Raw genomic sequence first — 21,027 nt, 5'->3', positions numbered from 1 at the left:
ATGAATTTCAACAATTAGTGAGAAAACTTGATTTGTTTAGTTTCTAAAATAAATGCTATACACATTTGATCCCCTTCACAAAAAAATGGGCTTAAATTGTTATTATTTGGTTGAAGTTGAAAATCAAAACACAAGTGTTTGACTTGTGTTTCTAACAACCCAATTGTCAAAAAGACAATTTTTAATAGTTGAATTTTAATTATTAATCAAGAATCTTTTAGAAGTAAAATAATTTAACGACTTAAAAAGGATTCTCCAAATACTTGGCAGAATATTGTACTAAAATCATTAAAATTTGAATTCAACATTAAATTTATGGAATTTTTTTAGAGATAGTTCTGAAACAAAATTCATACAAAAAAAATGAAGGGCACTCTTAAATTCAAACAAAATGGATTTGTAGGTTAGAATCTATCAATATGAATTAATTTCCATTTATTTTAAGAATTGTGGTAAACCCAATCTGAACACCCAATGTTTCATGGAAGCAAGATAATTGGTAGAGGAGCAGGTCAAGGGAGCAGAAAATTGAAGTTTAATCCGATGGATCAGCCAGGTTAATTCAGTTTGGAGTGAGTTAACCCAGACTTGAAGCCATCAAGGTACATCCATGTTTTCGGTTATTGCACAAGAGCATGTAAGACCTGGACGATTCAGTAATGAACAAACAAAATATTTTTTCCCCTAAATAAGGTCACCCCGTCCCAGATTTCTTATCATTTCGTGGACCGCCAATTTAAGTAGATATGCCCTGAGGAGAATCTATCCTTCAGTCTGCTATACAAGTTCGAGAACATAAAGAGATCTTAATCAGACAATCAGATATTAATCCAATCGCATATGAATGCAAGAGGGGCCATCCTTTACTCCTAACCTTACTTCTAAGCATATGAATCCAACGAAAAAACTAAAATCATGTGGACTCGGTTCCAATCCCCAAATCTTAGGGTCAAAATGAGTCCATAATGAAGGCAAGAAAATCACCAAAGAAAGCTCCATATTATAGCCCAGACTGAATTTTCTCAGAATTTCAGTATTATTCCGATTTTATTGTGGAGATATCTTGCATTTGGGCGTTGAGTGAGGTCAACTGTTCAATAAGAGATAAACCTGGGTGTATCAGTAAACCCGCGCTTTGGGCGGGAAGGACTCGATTTCATCATCCAATGTGTTCATGTGGACTGGCCTATAGTCCAGTCGGACCTTCTCATTTTCCCAGTACCTGCAACATCCAAAACTTGTTCATAAGGGCATTTTACTGTAAAGAGTACTCGGCAGGGGCAAATGATCACTGGTTAAAATTTAAGTTGTCCAGAAATAACGTTCAGATTATTAAAGCCTAAGAAAATTGCTCCCAGTAAAGTCTTAAAGAGCTGTACACTTACCCCAGAGAGTGCTTCATCCATTTTTCATCATCCCTTTTCTGTGAGGCAGACAATATGGGTGAGTTAAGTTATATTTAGTTCAGAAAAAAGGTTTTTTTTTTCTCACTGTGAAATCTTCACGGGCATGAGCTCCTCTGCTCTCCTTCCTTGCCTCCGCAGAGTGCATAGTGATAGCCGCATTGATCAGAAGGTTTTCCAATTCCAGAGTTTCAATCAGGTCGGAATTCCTGTGTCAACATAAATTATAAATACTCTTTAAAAAAGTATCCAGTTAAAAAAACCTTACCATATGAGACTACGATCACGGATTTGGACATCGTGGAAACCCTGCCACGTCTGATCAATTAACTGACAACCTTTAAGAAAAAATACAGGAAACATTTAATCAGACAGCGACAGGAGAACATGATAGTAGACTTCCATGTATGTTACCTTCTTCTAGGGTCTCCTGACTGCGGAAAACTGCAGCGTTATTTTGCATCACTCGTTGCATGTTAAGCCTAATTTTTGAAGTAGGTAGAGAGCCATTCGCATTCCTCAGCTTATCCAGCCAAGCAATGGTTTTCTGTCCAGCATTCTTTTCAAGAGGGGCCAGCTTCTCCCCTATGTAATTCAATAAATTATAAATTAAATATCTGTTAGTGATGAGGTACAAAAGTCAATAACTTGCCTGGCTTGGAAATCTCCGCAACTCTGTTGGCACAGGCTCGACCAAAGACGACAATATCCAACAAAGAGTTAGCACCCAGTCGATTGGCGCCATGAACAGATGCACAAGCCGCCTCGCCTGCTGCCATTAGGCCAGGCACAATGGCGTCTGTGTCATCTCCTTTGATGTGAACAACCTAAATAATGAAAAAAGATATCAATTTACGAATAATAAACAAAAATGTTTGAATAGGAAAGAACTTCTGGTTTACCTCCCCATGATGATTTGTAGGTATACCGCCCATATTGTAGTGTACGGTTGGTAGAACAGGGATGGGCTCCTTGGTGACATCAACTCCTGCGAATATGGCGGCGGTTTCTGATATGCCGGGTAGCCTCTCCTTCAGTACTTCTGGGGGCAAGTGATTGAGATGAAGGTATATATGATCTTTCAGAGGTCCTGAACAAAACAGAGAATTTATAAAGTACATCAGACTAATAAGAAAAAGAGTTGATAAAAGAATTACATAATCAATGAGGTATGTTCAATTTTCATTTGAAAAATATGAATTCCATGAGCTGCACAGCGACATACCTACGCCACGGCCTTCTCTTATTTCCATGGTCATGGATCTCGAAACCACATCTCTTGACGCTAGATCTTTTGCTGTAGGTGCATACCTTTCCATAAAACGCTCACCTTCGCTATTTCTAAGAATGCCACCCTCACCACGAGATCCTAAAGATTGCATTGGTCCAAGCGTGAATTAAAAAAAATTCATAAAATAAGATAACTAATAAATAAGGTCGTAGCCAATATAAATACTTCTAGACAATAAAAGAACATAAAAATCACGGAAGATTACCTTCGGTAATCAGGCATCCTGCTCCATATATACCTGTCGGGTGGAATTGAACAAACTCAAGATCCTGCAAAGTGCGTTGTATTCAGTGGTCGATTGATCCAAGCAAAAGGTACTCTAACAAAGGGCATTGTGAAACCTGAAGCGGCAGACCAGCACGTGCAACCATGGCATTGCCATCCCCAGTGCACGTGTGAGCAGAAGTTGCAGAGAAATAGGCTCTCCCGTAGCCCTGAAATTATATAAAAAATATCATAAGTTTGTAAAGCTACAGAAACTCCGAAGATACAGGAGAGAATTTTTACACGTCATACCCCAGTGGCTAGGATGGTATTGGCAGCACGGAACCTATGAAGGGTCCCATCTTCCATGTTGAGAGCAATCACGCCAACACACGTTCCTGAGAATTATAAAATTAAACTGATCAGAAATTTAACACATCTTTCAGAAATTTATGAAGAAGAAAGGTACAAGTTCCATAGGGGCTTCGCAGGGCACCCATAAGAGAAGGGAAAAATCGTAATACGGAGAATCGGGGTAAACCTTCTTGATAAACCGAGAAGTCTTAAAAGAAAATTCATGGAAAGGTAGATGAAGAGATTGTCCAGTACACTGTTAAGATACCTTGGATTATGTATAAAAGAAAGAAGAAAGGAGGTGGACAGAGAGACGATAATGTGAATGAATCTGCACGTGGGACCGCACTTGGGTCCCTACATGTGGAGTCAATTTAGTCCAAGATTGTGACTGCCCGGTTAGGAGCAAGGACTTCTTGCTTCTATAAAAAGAAGCCTCCTCTGGAAAGGAGGGAATTGGTTATTTAGGGAAGATCTTGGAGATCAGGAGGCACTGCTGAGCTCAAGCTGCATCCAGCTGGAGAGTTCCGGACGCAGTACTGATCTGAAGATTTTCCTCTGTCTGAAGAATTGTCATTTCTGCAACTCTCATTGTGAGTAAATTCTTTCTTCTTCAAAAATTCGTTTCTTGAGTTAGTTGGAACTCTATCATACACCAGACCAAAGGTATCACACACAAACTCTGTTATCCAGGATATGGAAAAAATATACTCCGTCGATTAGAGGTCGAAAAAAACCAGTTGAAGAAGCTAAGATTTACTAGCATAAGATAATATTTTCGAGGGCAAGATCAATACAGCTTTCCACAAATGAAATACATGGGATAATTATTTTTGAGAACAACAGAGCCTCAAGATCCAATACAATCTCTCATTTCAATTGTCCAGCCAAACTATATGAGGAACATGCATACATGAAGAATAAATAGCCTAGTAGGTTTATATCATGTGAACCATAGTTATTCTTGTCTACGTAGTCATTACAAACTAATCTTTAATGGTTAAAATAGAAAATTTCTCAACCACAGATTTCTGAGAACACCGGGCTATAGCTTCCTCAGATTTTCCTAGAATATAGTAAGATCCCCTTTCATATCTAAGAGTAGATAGGTCATGTCAGTCACCGCTGGATATAAGTCGTTTCCTTAAAAGGGATTTAGTCTCAGCCCTCGAGGTTCCCTTCTTTAGATTGTGTCTAGGTCTCCGGATCTCCAGGCATCCTATCCCAGTTGCAGATCCAAACATTAATGTTTGCCTCAGTTATCACTCATCATCAGTGTTTCCGGAAAACTCGGGAAGAAATCTGACAACCACCAATCACTGAATAGTAAAGTTTGGACTCGAGCTTTTAAGTCACACAAAATTAAATGTTTGGGTCCAACTCTAATGTTGAGGAAAAAGAAAGACAATATCTATCCAAACCAGTTTGAACGCGGAACGAGAAAGAAAGAGAGTATCCCCAAGAGAAAAGGACACTATATGAAAAAAGCAAATTCAACGTCTGTGTCTAAAGTTGAAGTTGGACACGCACTAGTTCCCAGGGTCAATCGGCCAGAATAAAGCAGTAAGTCCATAAATAAGGTAAAACACAGAATTCTTCAGAAAAAATGTATAAAAAAAGAAAGCAAAAAGGCAGAGCACAAACGTCCTCCCGTCTGGCATACCATCATTGTCCATTAGAAGATCCAGCGCAAAATATTCTACGAAAAATTGGGTGTTGTGCTTCATTGCTTGTCCATAAAGTGTGTGCAAAAGAGCATGCCCGGTTCGATCAGCAGCACATGCACAACGATATGCCTGCCCACCTATAAGAATTGACATTATCAGGCACTTTTAATAGAAAGTTACAAATAAAAACACTTAACTTATACAGAAATACAATTGAAGATAGCACCTTTTCCGAAGTTTAGACTTTGACCACCAAATGCACGCTGATAGATTCTCCCATCATCTGTTCGAGAAAATGGCAAGCCATAGTGTTCTAACTCAATCACAGCCTTTGGCGCCTCTCTGCACATATACTGGATGGCATCTTGATCGCCTAAAACAATCCAATGGACGGGTCAAAAAGGAAAAGACTACAAACAGAGAAATGTATTCATGAGTGGAAAATGAAGTAGGATAGTTATATTAAAGGTTCTTAACGCAACGCAGACCCAATCAAAGCTTCAGACCTATCAGCCAACAGCATTTCCTCAGAGCTCTGACGCAGCAAATATAGAAAAATAGGTACGCGGGAACAAAAAGAGTGATGCAAAATCCATGGAAACAGCCAGTGCTGAGAAGTTACCAAGCCAATCACTTCCTTTGACAGTATCGTACATATGCCACCTCCAGTCATCTTCTGTCATATTGCCCAAAGCTGCATTTATGCCACCCTGCATAGAACCTACCAAACTTAGCAAGATTATGAATGAAACGAATTATAAAACTTCAACGAGATCAACGAAGATCTACAGAGGACAATGAACTTTTTTTTCATTTTACATCATTCATGAAAGCCTTTAAAAAAAAATTGAATTTTTCCTTTCACATGGTCTACCCCACTGCAGTCATTGATTTTCTAGCTTTACTGTGAAGGAATCTGCACGACATAAATATTGCTAATATCTGCATAAATCTCTTCCTCCAAATTGTCATAAATAAATATTATTTTATATCCAACGACCTCCTCTAAATAGCAGCTAGGGAGATAAAGTCCTCATTTTGCTGCTGGGGCAAAAGTCAGAGCTTTTTTTTTGCATCTAGTCTAGCTTTTTATACATCTCAGTAGAGTCACTAGATTCTGTTTCATTGTATACGTTCTTACGCTGAGTGTTTTTCTTTGAATCTTGGGATCAGTTCCCAAGTCTCTGTTTTGGCGAATTCTGTAATTTCCTCTGGCATTGCCAGATCCCGTACCCTGATGGCTAGGGCTGTTTTAAGTGTATAGGAGCAGAAGTTAATACCTTGTTTACCTTCTTACGATTAGTTTTTTTCCTTTGTATCTTTCAAGTAACTAATTTCCCACCTGGGAATGAGTTAATTGAAAAATGAACAGATCCCTGATATGGCAACATACATTGGGTACAAGAGGGGATGCAAACAAGGGGTCAACAATGATCAAGGATCAAAACAGCTAAACAAAATACATCAAGTCACAGGAAAATGCACAGATGTCTGATATGGACATACAGAGATTGGGTATCAGAGGAGACATAAACAAGGTGTTCAACAGTGTCTAAGGTTCAAAGCAGCTAAATTTAACGAGTGCCAAAAGGGGTTCAAACGATGGATGGTCCCAGCTTGAAGATTTAGAGAAGGGAAGAAGAACCATCATTTGTGGTTTGACAGTCCCGGTTCGGTCTGGATTTTTAGCAAAGACATAAACCTTACCAAAAGTTTGGTTCAGTTCCAGTCTTTCATGTTCGGTCCCAGTACGGACCAGTCCAGTCCTGGTCTGGTCAGGTTGAAAATTTAGACCAGCATAATGAAGCTTTAGAACTACCGGTAATGAATGCCCCATCGTTTCTTCCCTTCTAAATTTAAAAATACATATTCAATAAATATTTAATAATTTACTTCCGGTTTCAGTCTGGTTTGACCCTTCACTGCTTATGCTCATTGTACACTCGGCGGAGGCTTTTGGAGTCATGTCTTCCTGACAGCCCTCATCAATAGTCTTCTTTCACAGAGTAGCCAACAGAAAAACCTCATCTTAAGGAGGATTTTTTGTTTCGTATGATGAAAAAATCACAGATGATCCTTGATTCTTCCCCTGACTCTGTGGCTGAGCCTTGCGTAAGCATCTCCGACAGAGAAGGATGTGCCTACCAACGTCCTGTGTCCCTCCCAATAGACATCGGTGGATCAGGGTCTGCTGCATCCTCATATTTTCCTCCACTCTTCGGTTGGATAGGGTGTTGACCAAGCATGGAATCCACAGGCCATCACAGCTCTCCCGAACTGTGGCATGAGGGGTCCATGTGTTAGATAGGACAAGAAGCTCCAGCCAGGGGCGGAGCCTTAGAGAGGACAAGGAAAACAGAGACTTCATAAGCCTTTGCGGCTAGGGTTGTTTGGCGCCCTTTAAAGGGCCCCTACATATTGCTCCCACGTGTGAGCTACTTAAGAAGGCTCTCACGTGGGAGGTTCATAAGAGGGTGGGTCCCACGTGTGACCATTAAGAGGGAGATCACACGTGGGAATCGCGATGTTGGAAGCGCCTTCATGAAGATATCAGCTTTCTGGTCGATCGATGGCACAAACACGGGTTGAATAACCCCTCTGTCGATGTTCTCAGCCAGGTAGTGCCGATTCAAGGCCATATGCTTCGTCCTGTCGTGCTGAACCGGATTCTTGACGATTGCCAACGCCGATTGGTTGTCACAATACAGCCGGATGCTCTGATCTCCATAGAGACACAAATCTTCAAGTAAGTGCTTCAACCACCGACACTCTGACACACCTCTCTTCAAGGCACGGAGCTCTGCCTCAGCACTGGACAGTGACACTTCTTTCTGTTTCTTGCTCCGCCACGTAATCAGACTTCCACCCAAGAACGTGCAGTAGCCTGATGTTGATCTCCGGTCAACTATGGATCCTGCCCAATCTGAGTCGGTATATGCTTCTAGTGCGAGTCCCCCTTCCCGAGTAAAGAGAAGGCCCTGTCCAACAGTATACTTTAGGTAAGCCAAGATTCGGAAGGCCACCTGTAGATGGATTTCATGTGGAGTGCTCATGAACTGGCTGAGTAGAGACACAGCAAACGCAATATCAGGTCTTGTACGGTTTAGGTAGATCAACTTCCCAACCAGTCTCTGATAGAAACTCTTGTCCACCGCAGCTCTATCATCCCCTGTCCCAATTTTGACGTTCGGGTCGAGTGGAGTTGCGGCGGGCTTGCACCCCAACTGTCCAGTTTCCTTCAATAGGTCCAGCGTATACTTGTGTTGGCTCAGTGAAATGCCATCCCGGGAATGGGCAACTTCGATGCCCAAAAAATACTTCAACAGGCCCAACTTCTTTAGGTCAAATTGTCTTGCTAGAGCTTCACTCAGCTGCTGTGCTGCAACTACATCGCTGCCGGTGATGAGAATGTCGTCTACATAGACGATAAGTAGGGAGACTGTCCCATCTTTTCCGTGTTTGATAAACAATGTGTGGTCTCCTCTTGCTTGATGATAGCCTAAGTTCAGCATTGTCTTTGTGAATCTCCCAAACCATGCTCTAGGGAACTGCTTGAGTCCATAGAGCGCCTTTTTCAATTTACATACGAGATGCCCCGAACCCGGTGGTTGGTATCCCGGTGGATATTGCATGTAAACTTCCTCTTCCAGTTCCCCATGGAGGAACGCATTCTTGACGTCCAATTGAAGAATTTCCCAGTCACTCTACGCAGCTATAGCAATCAGTACTCGTACTGTATTGAACTTCGCGACAGGAGCAAATGTCTCGCCATAGTCAATACCTTGCATCTGAGTATATCCCTTCGCCACAAGTCGGGCCTTCAACCTCTCAAGTGCCCCGCTGCAGTGAAACTTTGGGGTAAATACCCACTTGTAGCCCACTGTTCACTTCCCATTGGGAAGTGGAACAATGTCCTATGTGTCATTTCTTTCTAGGGCAGACATCTCTTCGTCCATTGCAGCTCTCCAGCCCGGATGTCGGAGAGCCTCCTCGACCCGGGTGGGAATGACGATATCTCCTAGAGCTGTTAAGAAACTCTTATAACTTTCTCCCAGTTTTTCATACCGCACGTACTGGCCTATAGGATACTTGACAGTTGATCGGCAGGATCGTACACCCTTCCTTTACGCAATCGGCCATCCCAAATCATCCTGGACCAGTTCAGGTGGTTGACTAACCTCCACTGGTTCCGACGGGACTTCTTCAACATTTTCCTCAGGTGGACTCGAGGTCTGAATTTCATCATCAGCCTGCTCTTCTATCACAATCTCAGGTTCCTCGGTTCCACAATACTCTTCATTCAGTTCACTGGGACTGGCACTCTCGTCTGACTGTTCACCACTGGCCAATACATCGGATCTCACTGCTGGGATGGACAGAAACTCCAGTCCACTTGCATCAACTTCTGCCACTTCTGCCATGGATCTGGGCGGCTCTGCAGACGCATAGAACGGTTCAGATTCATGAAAAACCACATCTGCAGAAACGAAGAACTTCCGGGATGTGGGGTGATAACATCGATATCCTTTTTGAGTACCCGAGTATCCCACGAAGACACACTTCAGTGCCCGGGGATGAAGTTTTCCCCCACTTTGATGCACGTACACAGTGCATCCAAAAATGCGCGCAGGCAACCCGGAGAACAATTTCAGACGGGGGAACTCAGCACTTAGCAGGCCCAGAGGTGACTGATATCCCAATACTCTCATCGGTGTCCGATTAATCAAATAAGTAGACGTAAGGACTGCCTCACCCCAGTAGTGCTTCGGCAGATTAGTTTGGAACAGTAACGAGCGAGTCATAGCCAGAGTGTACCCGAGGCGACGTTCTGCAAAACCATTCTGTTGAGGAGTATTGATACACGAGGATTCATGCAGAATTCCCCGGTCTGAGAGGTAGGTCTTAGTAGTCCCGTTAAAAAATTCAGAGCCGTTGTCTGTTCTGAACTTCTTCACAGTCCTTCCAAACTGTGTGGAAATCAACTCGCAGGATTGAATCATAACCTGCGGAACCTCTGCCTTCGACCTAAGCAGATATGTCCACATTGTCCTTGTACAATCATCAATGAACACCACAAAATACCGGCACCCTGTAAGGCTCATCGTGGGACAAGGTCACCATTCATCACTATGGATGCACTCAAACGGTGTGAGACAGCGTTCATCAACCGATTTAAACCTTGACCGACGATGTTTGGCCAAGTGACAGGCCTCACAAAACAACTTATCATCCAAAACACCACAAAATAGAGTAGGATAACAGTTTTTCATCAAGTCAAAAGGTGGGTGCCCCATTTGCCGATGTAGGTGTATCGCCCGCTCCTCCCCGGTCTGATTTCGCTGCGTCACCAAGCACTGTTGCAGAGGCAGATCGAGGAGGAGAAGTCTGCCTTCACGTCTAAAGGATGAAATCTTCTTCCCGGAGACCTTGTCACAGAGAAAGCAGCTGTCACTGTCGAGAATAAACCGCCATCCATAATCATCTACTATTCTTTGAATAGAAATTAGATTGGCCCTGAGATCTTGGACGTGTAATACCCTCTTGAGAATCCCAAGGTTGTCTACTGAGATGTCCCCCACTCCCTTGACCAACAAGGAACCTCCACCCGCAGTCTGAACTTTGTGAGGGGTCCCAGCTTGAACATAGGTTTGAAACAACGACCCCTCTGGGAACATATGATCTGTTGCCCCGGTATCAGCTACCCATTCAGGAGGAGAAGAATTACATGACTTCACAAGGGCTGTGGAGCTCAGGCGTTCCTGGACTTCATCGACTTCTGGGCTTGGGACAGCAGCACTTGAGTTTTGCGGCTGTGACGCCACCACCATAGCTTTCTTCTCCGAGGTGGAGTTCTGGTTCTTCCAAGCCAACTTCCAGCAGTTCTCCTTGGTGTGACGGCGCTTCTTGCAATAATTGCAGAAAAGTGCATCACGGCCGTCCTCTCTTTCGCCACTAGCTGCTGGGATTGGTTGTGTCTGTCGTGCTGTCCAGTTCCCCGTTGGGTTCGCCTGACTCTCAGGTTTCCTGGTGAGCAGCGCAGCGGAATTTTGTCCCTGAGAGTCGGGTGTCACCCCAAATCTGCTCTCGGCCTGCAGTACAGCACTTATAGCTTCCTCCAGGGTAGGTAGTTTTTCCCGGTGGAGGAGCTGGCTCCTCACTGACTCATATACTTGGTTAAGTCCCATTAAGAAGGTAAAGATCCGCTGCTTCAGAATATACTGGCGCTCCACGGACAGCGGATTTTGTGTAGGCCATAGGTGATCAATCTCCCTCCAGATTGCCTTCAGACGTGAAGAGTATTGACGTATATTCTCTGCCCCTTGACGAGCCGTGGACTCCTGCACTTTCAATTCGTAAATGCGCCAGTCGTGGGACTGTTCTGCAGTGTATCGCTGGATCTCGTCCCACAACTCCTTGACAGTATCGCAGTAAAGAAAGTCTCGGCGCATCTCTGGCGTCATTGACCTCAACATCCAGCTCAGGATGAGAGATTCTTCTGCCTTCCACTTCTTAAAGTCTGAATCTGCCGCAGTCCTAGGCAGATCAGTCAAATGGTCTCCCAGCAAACATCCATAGACGGTTAGGGTAACCATCTTGGACCATTCAAACATGTTTCCCCCATCAAACTTCACTTCTGAAGGGGGAAACACCACAGCTGGTCTCCCTAGCTCCTGTACTTGGGTCGAAGAGCTACTCTGGACAGCACTTTCATCTTCAAGAGCCACATTGTCATCTCCTCGACTTGCCATTGTATAAGTAGACACCACAAGTGCCTAAACCGCAGCTGGGAGCTAACTGAAATGAAGATTCAGATCCCTGAGAAAGGTTTGAAGACAGAGAGACCTTGATAAGGAAGATCCAAAGGTCTCACTGAGAGAGTAATCAGAGGATCAGAGCTCTGATACCATGTTAGATAGGACAAGAAGCTCCAGCCAGGGGCAGAGCCTTAGAGAGGACAAGGAAAACAGAGACTTCATAAGCCTTTGCGGCTAGGGTTGTTTGGCGCCATTTTGGCTTTTTACATATTGCTCCCACGTGTGAGCTACTTAAGAAGGCTCTCACGTGGGAGGTTCATAAGAGGGTGGGTCCCACGTGTGACCATTAAGAGGGAGATCACACGTGGGAACCCTGTAAGTGACGATTTTTAGAATATCAGAGGCTCCCATGTGGGCCACTTATAAGGTGTGACCCACTCACAATGGAGTTCCAAGGATAAGAGAGAGAGAGAGAGAGAGAGAGAGAGAGAGAGAGATTTGGTAGTTCCAGTTCAACACCATGCAAGGGCGAACAGGTGTGACAATTCTGACTTGAGATTGCCCAGAGCCAACCATGCATCTAGCCAAAATCGGAGTGCTGTGTTGTCCCCCAGCTTAGCCTTGACGAATTCCTGACTTGATGAAATACTTGCCTCAGCCCGAGCCATAACGCAGAGGATGCGCAGACTGGAGTTTCATTACTCTCTCTGTCGAAGCTAGATCCATAGATGCCCTTCAAGACCCATGTAGTCATATCTGTATCTGGTCCCATAAGTCTGCTCGCCCATTTAGCCAATAATGCTATGTTCAAATCTCGCATTTTCAATACTCCTAGCCCCCCAAAACAGACTGGTTCACACACTCTGTCCCACAATACAAGAGTCATACCCCACCCCTCCTTCGACCCTGAGCTTTTCCATAGGAATCTTCTCAACATACCTTCAATGTGCTTGTCAAACCCACCGGCAATTTCCACTCTGAGAGGTAGGAGATGGGTATTGCTGAGCACGTGTGTCACAGCAACAGCCATTGTCCCCCCTCAACAGCACTCTTGCCATCTCTCTAACTTCCACTCTACCTTCTCCAATACTGGCCGCCAATCTATGTTCTTGATTTACAGCTAAAGGTTTTTTTTTTATTTCAAAAAAAAAATCTATGTTCTTGATACAACGCCCCATCAATAGCATACCCAAATATTTCAAGAGTAGCATACCACTCCGTGTCCCCACGGCTTTGGAACATAGGGAAGTATTTTTCTCTCTTTTTGGATGTAGACCAATTTCTTCCCCATACAACAACATCGGAAGGTTGCTTACAAAGCCATTCTGGTTTAGGAGACCAAGCGCACGAGGCTTAACAATTACAATGCGAATTAATCCATCGAAAGAACCAACTCAATTATCATCTAGCAATGCCAATGATTCATTTGCCCCTGAGGTAGAAAAAAACCTTTTTGACCTTTTTAGAAAAAAAGCCAAAATATGGGAGTCAATATGCGTGAATTTTTGTCAACCTATAAACTCAAGAGAACTTCGCAAAACCAGGAGTCTTGTTTAGATCAGTCCCACAAGTCATACCTCTAGGTGATTCAAAAGTATTTTGATGTTATAATAAGAGTGTTGGTCCCCAAACTTTCAATTTCTTATTGGTACTCAAAAACTGATCCCTCCTGCTGGTGACGGAATAAGATCTAGCAGTAAGCAACCCTGGTGGCTATATTGGCAAGAATTCAGCGATCTTGTTGGGTTTTCCGGTATTTTTGAAGAATGTTTAAGATTCAGCAGTTTGCCGAATCTATCTTAGGAGTCTGCAAATATTGTCTAATTAGCCAATTTTCCTCTCTTTCTCTCGAGCTGTTAGAGTCAACATGTGTATGTCTTGCATGCTCCCTCCTTGGGTATTCTCATGGTAGGTTTGTACCATAGACTAAAACGTAATGAGTGGAGTTGGAAATTCTCGAATATTAATCAACGCAAATGTCAGAAAGGGCTTAAATCTTGATAGACAAAAGAGAAGTATAAGGACCAAAAAAATCTCAGAATAGGGAAGTGACACATGTAAAATAAAATAGAAGTTTAACCATCCCGGCCAGGCAGTAAATTTGACAGTTCGAAGCGCAGATTCAAAATTTTGAGAATTCTGGAAGGATCCATGAACACAAAGAGTATATGATCCTTAAATTTATTGCGGTTATCATTTGGTTGCCTACATCCAAGTTGCCTCTACAAAGCGATCCAGAATATGTCTCCTTTTTTTACATTTCATCGAAAAAGAGAGATATCATATTCACATAAATGGAGCGACATTATTCTAAAGGGATCATGAACTAGACTATATTATAAAATCCGTATAAATTCAAACGAATGGAAGGTAAACAGGACAGGTCATCAAAGTCCTTTAATTGATGTAAACATGAAACGCCAGCTTCTAACTACAACGGCTGGTGGAATACAGCCTTCTTCATTTCCACGGAAATAATGTCCTGTATGTGTCAATTTACATTTTTCTTTCATCCAAAGAAAATAAAGATACTGATATTTTTTTCAGAAATGGAAATGATAGTAATTACCCCAATGTTCCGAGAGGCAAAAATACAAATATTTTTTAAAATGAAGATATTTTTTTGAAAGATGAAATAAAGATATAGATAGTTTTAATATCACGAAGAGCCAAAAACCCTAAAGTTGTATCTGATACCTGAGCTGCGACAGTGTGGGAGCGGGTGGGGAATAGCTTGGTAATGCACGCGGTGTTGAAACCATGTTCCGAGAGCCCAATCGCAGCTCTGAGCCCAGCCCCGCCAGCTCCTACCACCACTGCATCATAAGTATGATCCACAACGGTGTAGGTCCCGATCTGCAACATAAGTCATCCCGGAAAAAGATTATAGTCATTTCTCCAATGATGCACTCATCCAAAGAGGTCTCTGGCGCAAAGGAAAACCATTTAAAGAAATTACCGACAAATCCAGAAAAGAGGAGACAATCAATCGCCGAAATATAAAACATGAGACCGCTTCTGCGGGTCGAATTCTCGCTTCGGAGAGCCCAAATCCTAGCTATTTCAGACACACAACTAGGCATAATGTCCAGAAAATCCATTCCATGATCATACCGAATCTGACGATAGAAATCTCTGGAAAAGCGGTTTGGGAGATCCGCCGTCCGAGATCGAGCGGCGCTGCCTGGAGGCTAGTCGAAGGCCTCGAGATACGCACCGCCACATCTCTCTAGACCTTCAAGAACACCTTCAGAGCGATGATCGAGATGCCGAGGAAGGTGATGGTCGAGACCGAAACAGGCTTCCACGGAACTATCGGATTTCGTATCTGTCCGACGATTTATGAAAGTATCGTGGGGGCCACGAGGAGACACGTGTCTTTTCTTTGCCCGTAGAACTTGAAATCGACGGGGATAAACATAGCCACGTCGGCAGATGGATGGACGGTCAGAATTACCAGCGATATTGGGCTTGTTTTCATTTCCGGCTGTTCACATGGCTCATTTGACTAATGGATAGCCCAAAATAAGGCGTCTTGTAGTACAACAAATACAATTAAAAGCTTCGCTGGACCCCTCGTACGTGCCCAATTCGGGGCATATCCACCTCAGAATTGTCGCTTCCTTCGGCGGTTGCATGAGCTTCTCTCTCTCTCTCTCTCTCTCGCTCCGTGCCTACCTTTTTCTCCCTATGTCTCTTTCTCCCTCTCTCCGTGTCTACCTCTTTCTCCCCCCCCCCCTCTCTCTCTCTCCCTCTCTCTCTCTCTCTCTCTCTCTCTCTCTCTCTCTCTCTCTCTCTCTCTCTCTCTCTCTCTCCGTGTCTACCTCTTTCTCCCTAGGTCTCTCTCTAACTCTCTTTGCAGATATCTCTCCCCTATGTCTCTCTCTAGTTCACTTTGTATATTTCTCTCCCTCTATGTCTCTCTCTAATTCACTTTATATATCTCTCTCGTAATACGACTCTCTAAATCTCTTTGTATTTATCTCTCCCGCTCTGTCTCCCTCTAACCCTGTTTGTATAATTGTATACATGTCTCCCTCAACGTGACTCTCTTACTACATATATATATATCCTCTATGTCTCTCTCTAACGCCCTTTACATATATCTCTCCCTCTATGTCTCTCTCTAACTCTCTTTGTATATATCTCTCCCTCAATGTGGCTCTCTAGCTCTCTTTGTATATATGTCTCCCTCAGTGTGACTCTCTAACTCTCTTTGTATATCTCTCCCAAAATGTCTCTCTCTAACTCTCTTTGTAAATATGCCTCCCTCTATGTGTCTCTAACTTTCTTCGTATATCTCACCCTCTATGTGTCTCTCTCGAACTCTCTTTGTATCTATCTCCTATGTCTCTATATCTAACTCTCTTAGTATACCTCTCCCGCTGTCTCTCAATCTAACTCTTTTTGTATATATGTCTCCCTCTATGTCTCTGTATTACTCTCGTTTTATATATCTCTACCTCTATGTCCTTCTATCTAACTCTCTTTTTATATATATCTCCCTGTATGTCTCTCTCTTTAACTCTATTTTTATATATCTCTCCCTCTATATCTCTCTATTTAACTCTCTCTGCATCCCGCTATCATTATGTCTCTTTCTTTGTATATATATCACTCAATGTCTCTCTATATAACTCTATGCATCCGCTCTCCCTCGATGTCTCTCTCTTTATATCTGTCTATCTATAACTCCCAGTCTATCTCTCTCCCTGTGTCTCTCGCTGTCTCTGACTCTATCTGCACATCCTATCCCCCTACATTTCTCTAATTCTACATTTCTATCCCTGTATGACTGTATCTCTCCTCTCTCAACGTTCAATTAGCGTTCTCTCTCTCTCTCCCTCAACTCGTCGATATACCCACTCCATCATTCTCTCTCCTTCTCTCTCTCTCTCTCCCTCTAAAATTCTTTCCCTCTCTGACGCACGTCTTACGTATTACATATTACGTTTTACGGTTCCACCGCGTCACAGAAGGTTACTCCGAGTGGTGTAAAATTGTAAATGATGAGATGTAAAGAGAGAAAAAGAGAGTCGGATTTACTGGAGACAAGCCTTCTTCGGCTACCCGCAACGGACTAAGGAAAGAGATTCTATCTTTCTACTCTTTCTTCTGCCAGCGATGCTTCCCCGAGATACCGAAAGGGAAAAATCAAGCTACTTCGAATCAGGAAATCTTGTATACCCGAATGGGGAGCCCTTTGGGAAAATCAACAAAGGGGAAGACGAGAGGCTGGTCCTTCTCTGCTATCTCCCAGCTGTAATTAAGCACCAAATGATGAAGAAACACCGCCATCTCAACCTTCGCCAGCTCGTACCCCGCGCACATTCGCGAACCTCCCCCGAAAGGCATGAAGTTCATCCCGCCCGCTAAATTGCCGCTCTCCTGCCCAAATTTAATCCGTTAATCGTAGAAAATTAACGATCAATTAAACCATCTACGATAGCCTTCTACTCTAGCACTGCGAGAGCTCGTGCCGGAGGAGTCACGGCACTCACCTACCAGGAAAAGAGAGGACGGGGAGGATTCCAAACGGGGTGGAGGACAATTATAATTAAAATAATAGCGGCAACAGAGAGGGGGACCCGACGATCGAAACGTCGTTTTCCGGTCAAAGCTCGATGGAGTTGACGGACAGAGAAGACTGGCCCCCCTTCAATGGGAAAATCGGCATAAACTTGGAAATTCTGGACTGTGTTACGTGGGTCGCGGGGATTCTGAGGCAGAGTTATTTTAAATCGGAATTTGGATCGTACCACATTTTCTGTCTTTATACGAGAAGGAATCAAGGAACGAGAGGCGGGATCCACACCTGCCATCTCCAAGGATTGAACTTCTGCGGATCGGCGTAAAGGGAGGGGTCGAGGTGGACGGCGTCGAACACGGGCAGGACCTTCCATCCGGCTGGTATATCGTACCCTGTTGGATGACGTGTTGGTTCACTTCCGACGACGAGATGACGACGAAGAAGTAAGAGAAAGACGATAGTTTTCACCTTTATACTTCACGTCGCAGAGCGCCTTTCTATGGACGAAGCGGACGACATTGCCCAGACGAAGAGTCTCGTGAATGACCTTCAATGAAGGAAGCAGACTCAGCCAATCGCGTAAATGAGGAGTCTATGATGTGGTGGTAGACTTACGCATCGTGTGAAGTGCATTTGCTTGTAATCCTCCCAATTCAGCCGGGAATCTTCTCCTCTGCCTGCTTTATCTTGGACGAGCCGCCGGTGTTCGGACTGAGGAGAGATGGGTTCAGAGAGAGTTGAGATCTCAGAAGAAATAGGAGCGTCGTACCTTCAGTTCTTCGACTACGTCGGGGCAAGCTTCTAGGAAATAAATGGCAAGAGCAATTGCCACGGACGTGGTCTCATGGCCGGCGAATAGCATGCTCAAGATCAGATCAAGAATTTGTTCCAGTGACAGGTCGGAGTGCTTCAAGACCCAGGACAGGAGATCGTCCTTCTCTTCTGTAATCTTACTAAGCCGCTCTTCCATCTTCCCCTTGATAAATCTGAGAATACTCGCCCTCGACTGAAGACGAAGAATAAGACGTTTATGCTGATTTCGACACGATATCGAGAAGGGCGAAAAAGGGGTACTTAGTCATTACCTTCTTTGCCCTCCAGTACGCAGTCCCGGGGAAATTGAGCGGAGCGGAGACCACTCCCTTCATGAAGGTGACATACTCTCTCTTCAAGCTCTCCGTCTCGGGCTCGCCGGGGGCCATGCTCAGAATATGCTTTCCTATGAGATTGAACGTGAACTGGACGCCGAAAACCAAAACCCAAGTCAATAAAAACCTCGTAAGAAGCGCCAAAATAGGGACGCGGCGGGCTAAACCTACTCTCTTCGCTTCGTCCAGGGCCAGGAAGCTCGAGCCGTCCCGCCATGACTGCAAGATGAACAACGCGTGCTGCTCGATATCGGGTAAAAGCCTCGCGCGCAGCTGAGCGCTGCTCATGAAGTTCAAAGCTATGCTCCTCATGTTCTTGTGCATGTCCCCGAGCAAAACGAGCATCGACCATTTTCCAAGTATTTCCTCTATATTCCTCGGATAACAACACTCGAAGAGGCGGCCTTCGTTCTGCAGGATGAACCGGTTCAACCCGGGGTCGGCCGACACGATCGCCGGTCCGCCGAAGACATTGGACCGGAAGACCTTCCCGAACCTGTGAATCAGCTCTTCTAAGGCAAGGAAGAGTGATAACGATAACGATAACGACAGCGAAGGAAGATGTACCGGGATATGCGGTTCTCCATGAACTCTCCCATAGAGGTAGCCGGATGGGGCTTGAGATAGGCTATAGTCTCGCCGATGAGTGGGTAGCCGCTGAGCCCCGGCGGAAGCCCGCTGTATTTTCTCCTCCTCTGCCCCCATTTTAATAACAATGCCACCGCCACTGCGACGGCGAAAAGAACGGCGAGGAAGAGGAGAAGTTTCTCTTCTGCCACCTCTTCCATTGCCGCAACTTTACGCCAGAATCAGCTTCCGGTGAGGGAAGCAGAGCAGAGGAGAAACGATCCCTGCCGATGGAAGGAGAGGATGGGAGAGCGGGGGATTCCCAGACTTATATGCAGCGTGGAGAGAGAGAAGGGGGGGGGGGGGGGTTGCCTTGTCTTCGCCTTTAAGCGGAGTTATGGGCCGGAGCTGAAATATAACTCATCCAACACATGGGCGTTTTATTCCTGTATCTTCTCCGTTCCTGATGATGTTGGTACACAGAAAATTTCAGAATACGAGCACGTTGCACGCGCATTGCGAGAGGACGCTGACGCCGGGCGAGAGATTTTGGGGGCTGTTCAAGATCCGTTCTGGCTCGATAACACGCCCCTACTGACTACGTCTTCGCGTTATTACCCATTTAAGAGAATTACGAGTAGCTGTTCAAGATCTGCGTCCGACGAACTGACGTTTCATTTCTTGTGCCACAGTTAAAGTGGGGGAGTCACACGTGTGCGTGGATCGTGACCGCGGTCTTCGTCTGACGCACATCACAGTCGCGGAAATGGCAGCTTTCGATCCGCGATGCGTCGAAGGGGGGGAAGCGACAGAGATGCCACGCGGCGGATTCTGATTGGGGAACAAGCGCTGCGGGCTTGATTCCGATAATCCCTGAGCGGACAATTGGCATGGTGAACTCCGACGGCGGCGCGCCCGTGCGGGTCGCCGGAACCCGTTGCTACGTGGACGTTTTTCATTTGCTGGTTGGCGCTCTCGGCCGGAGCTTTGATTGCAATTGAAGCGGCCTGCCGACGGGCTTTGCGGCCAAAGATGGAATTTTTTTCTGGGGAAAGAGAAGCGACCTTCTGAAAAGACGCCAACGTTCGCTTGAAGAAACGCTCGTGGGGCGACCGATCGGGCTTCAGAAGGGTACGGCGGCCCGGACGGGGCGCGTCGTCCGGCGCCGAGGGCGCAGGTTGATAGGGGACCGGGCTGTTGGGTTAAGAGAAAGAACGATAGAGCGACAGCGAGAGAGAGATATCGGAAGAGATAGCGAGAAAGATTTCAAGAGAGCGACAGCGACAATTAGCAAGAGGGCGAGGGAGATAGATGGGGAAAGAATGGGAGAGAGAGGGAGAGAGTGCTAGATAAAGAGGAAGAGAGAGAAACGAGAGAGAGCGATAGAGAGAGATAGCGAGAGAACGCTCGAGAGTATGTCATTTGAAGAACGTTGCAGTGCTTGATTTACCAGCGAGGAGTTAAAGCCGGGGGGGCCTTCAGGACAACGCTCCTAAGGCGTCACCGGGGCCGCGTCATCCCCGCCCCACGATCCGGTAGCTCTCCGTAAAACACGGATCAATCAGCGCAATTCTAGGAAAATATAATGGCGTAAGTTTACAGATATAGAAAGAACGGAATTCCAGACTTCCTGAAAAGTTTTCTTCCCCACCCCGTAATCCTTCTGAACTGGTGAACTCGCCGGACCAGGATAGCCAGAGATCAAGATTCCTGCTCCCTGAGATCGCCCTGCAATTTATTTTTAGCCGGTATGATACGTTTGGATTTGTCTGGAAGAATTGAGGGCAGACTGATCGGTGGCTAAACTAATATAATATATAAGAGAGAGATAGCCCAGGATATCCTGTTATGTTGCAGGACCACGTCGCGTTATTGGGGTTGCAGAGCTGCACGATACAAATCAAGTTGTAACCATTAAATATTTGATTATTTTGTCTTGCCTTTCCTCGTTGTTCACTAAAATAGTTATTCATTGAGGCGTGTATTCTGTAGAGAGATGCACACTTGCGGAAGCGAGTTTGGACTTATATGAATCCAGAAAATATTTAGAATCACGGCCAGTGAGGAGAACACCCCGGGGCAGTGGACCACCTCCACTGCCTCTCCAT

The 21,027-nt window shown here is 44.8% G+C and overlaps 2 protein-coding genes across 2 annotated transcripts; both read right to left on the bottom strand.

Annotated features, from left to right (window-relative positions):
- Positions 1–980: 980 nt before the first annotated feature.
- On the bottom strand, positions 981–14,999 carry SDH1-1 (succinate dehydrogenase 1-1). The gene is made up of 16 exons (XM_078574309.1): positions 14,789–14,999; positions 14,372–14,530; positions 5,542–5,629; positions 5,146–5,292; positions 4,916–5,056; positions 3,211–3,296; positions 3,036–3,128; positions 2,900–2,963; positions 2,629–2,772; positions 2,306–2,493; positions 2,056–2,230; positions 1,818–1,988; positions 1,672–1,741; positions 1,492–1,612; positions 1,386–1,423; positions 981–1,222 (listed from the first exon to the last, which is right to left on the bottom strand). The coding sequence occupies exons 1-16, from the start codon at positions 14,897–14,899 to the stop codon at positions 1,120–1,122; spliced, it is 1,899 nt and encodes a 632-aa protein (XP_078430435.1). The 5' UTR covers positions 14,900–14,999; the 3' UTR covers positions 981–1,119.
- A 1,655-nt stretch (positions 15,000–16,654) lies between these two features.
- On the bottom strand, positions 16,655–20,813 carry DWF4 (Cytochrome P450 superfamily protein). The gene is made up of 9 exons (XM_078574308.1): positions 20,571–20,813; positions 18,920–20,491; positions 18,524–18,848; positions 18,290–18,442; positions 17,974–18,210; positions 17,820–17,915; positions 17,673–17,751; positions 17,490–17,596; positions 16,655–17,062 (listed from the first exon to the last, which is right to left on the bottom strand). The coding sequence occupies exons 2-9, from the start codon at positions 19,138–19,140 to the stop codon at positions 16,844–16,846; spliced, it is 1,437 nt and encodes a 478-aa protein (XP_078430434.1). The 5' UTR covers positions 19,141–20,491; positions 20,571–20,813; the 3' UTR covers positions 16,655–16,843.
- Positions 20,814–21,027: the final 214 nt, after the last annotated feature.

This window comes from Wolffia australiana, chromosome 4 (assembly GCF_029677425.1).
Source record: "Wolffia australiana isolate 7733 chromosome 4, ASM2967742v1".
Lineage (NCBI taxonomy): Eukaryota > Viridiplantae > Streptophyta > Magnoliopsida > Alismatales > Araceae > Wolffia > Wolffia australiana.
The sequence above is the reverse complement of the archived record's forward strand: the minus strand, read 5'-3'. Positions and strand labels throughout refer to the sequence as shown.

Excerpts from the sequence above, each read along its gene's own strand:
- DWF4 (XM_078574308.1), bottom strand. The coding sequence starts at position 19,140 with ATGGAAGAGGTGGCAGAAGAGAAACTTCTCCTCTTCCTCGCCGTTCTT. Across the intron at positions 18,849-18,919 it reads ATGGAGAACCGCATATCCCG|GTTCGGGAAGGTCTTCCGGT; the intron begins GTACATCTTCCT and ends GCTGATTCACAG. Across the intron at positions 17,063-17,489 it reads TCAATCCTTGGAGATGGCAG|GAGAGCGGCAATTTAGCGGG; the intron begins GTGTGGATCCCG and ends AAATTTGGGCAG.
- SDH1-1 (XM_078574309.1), bottom strand. The coding sequence starts at position 14,899 with ATGTGGCGGTGCGTATCTCGAGGCCTTCGACTAGCCTCCAGGCAGCGC. Across the intron at positions 5,293-5,541 it reads CAAAGGAAGTGATTGGCTTG|GCGATCAAGATGCCATCCAG; the intron begins GTAACTTCTCAG and ends GGATTGTTTTAG. Across the intron at positions 2,494-2,628 it reads AAGAGAAGGCCGTGGCGTAG|GACCTCTGAAAGATCATATA; the intron begins GTATGTCGCTGT and ends TGTTTTGTTCAG.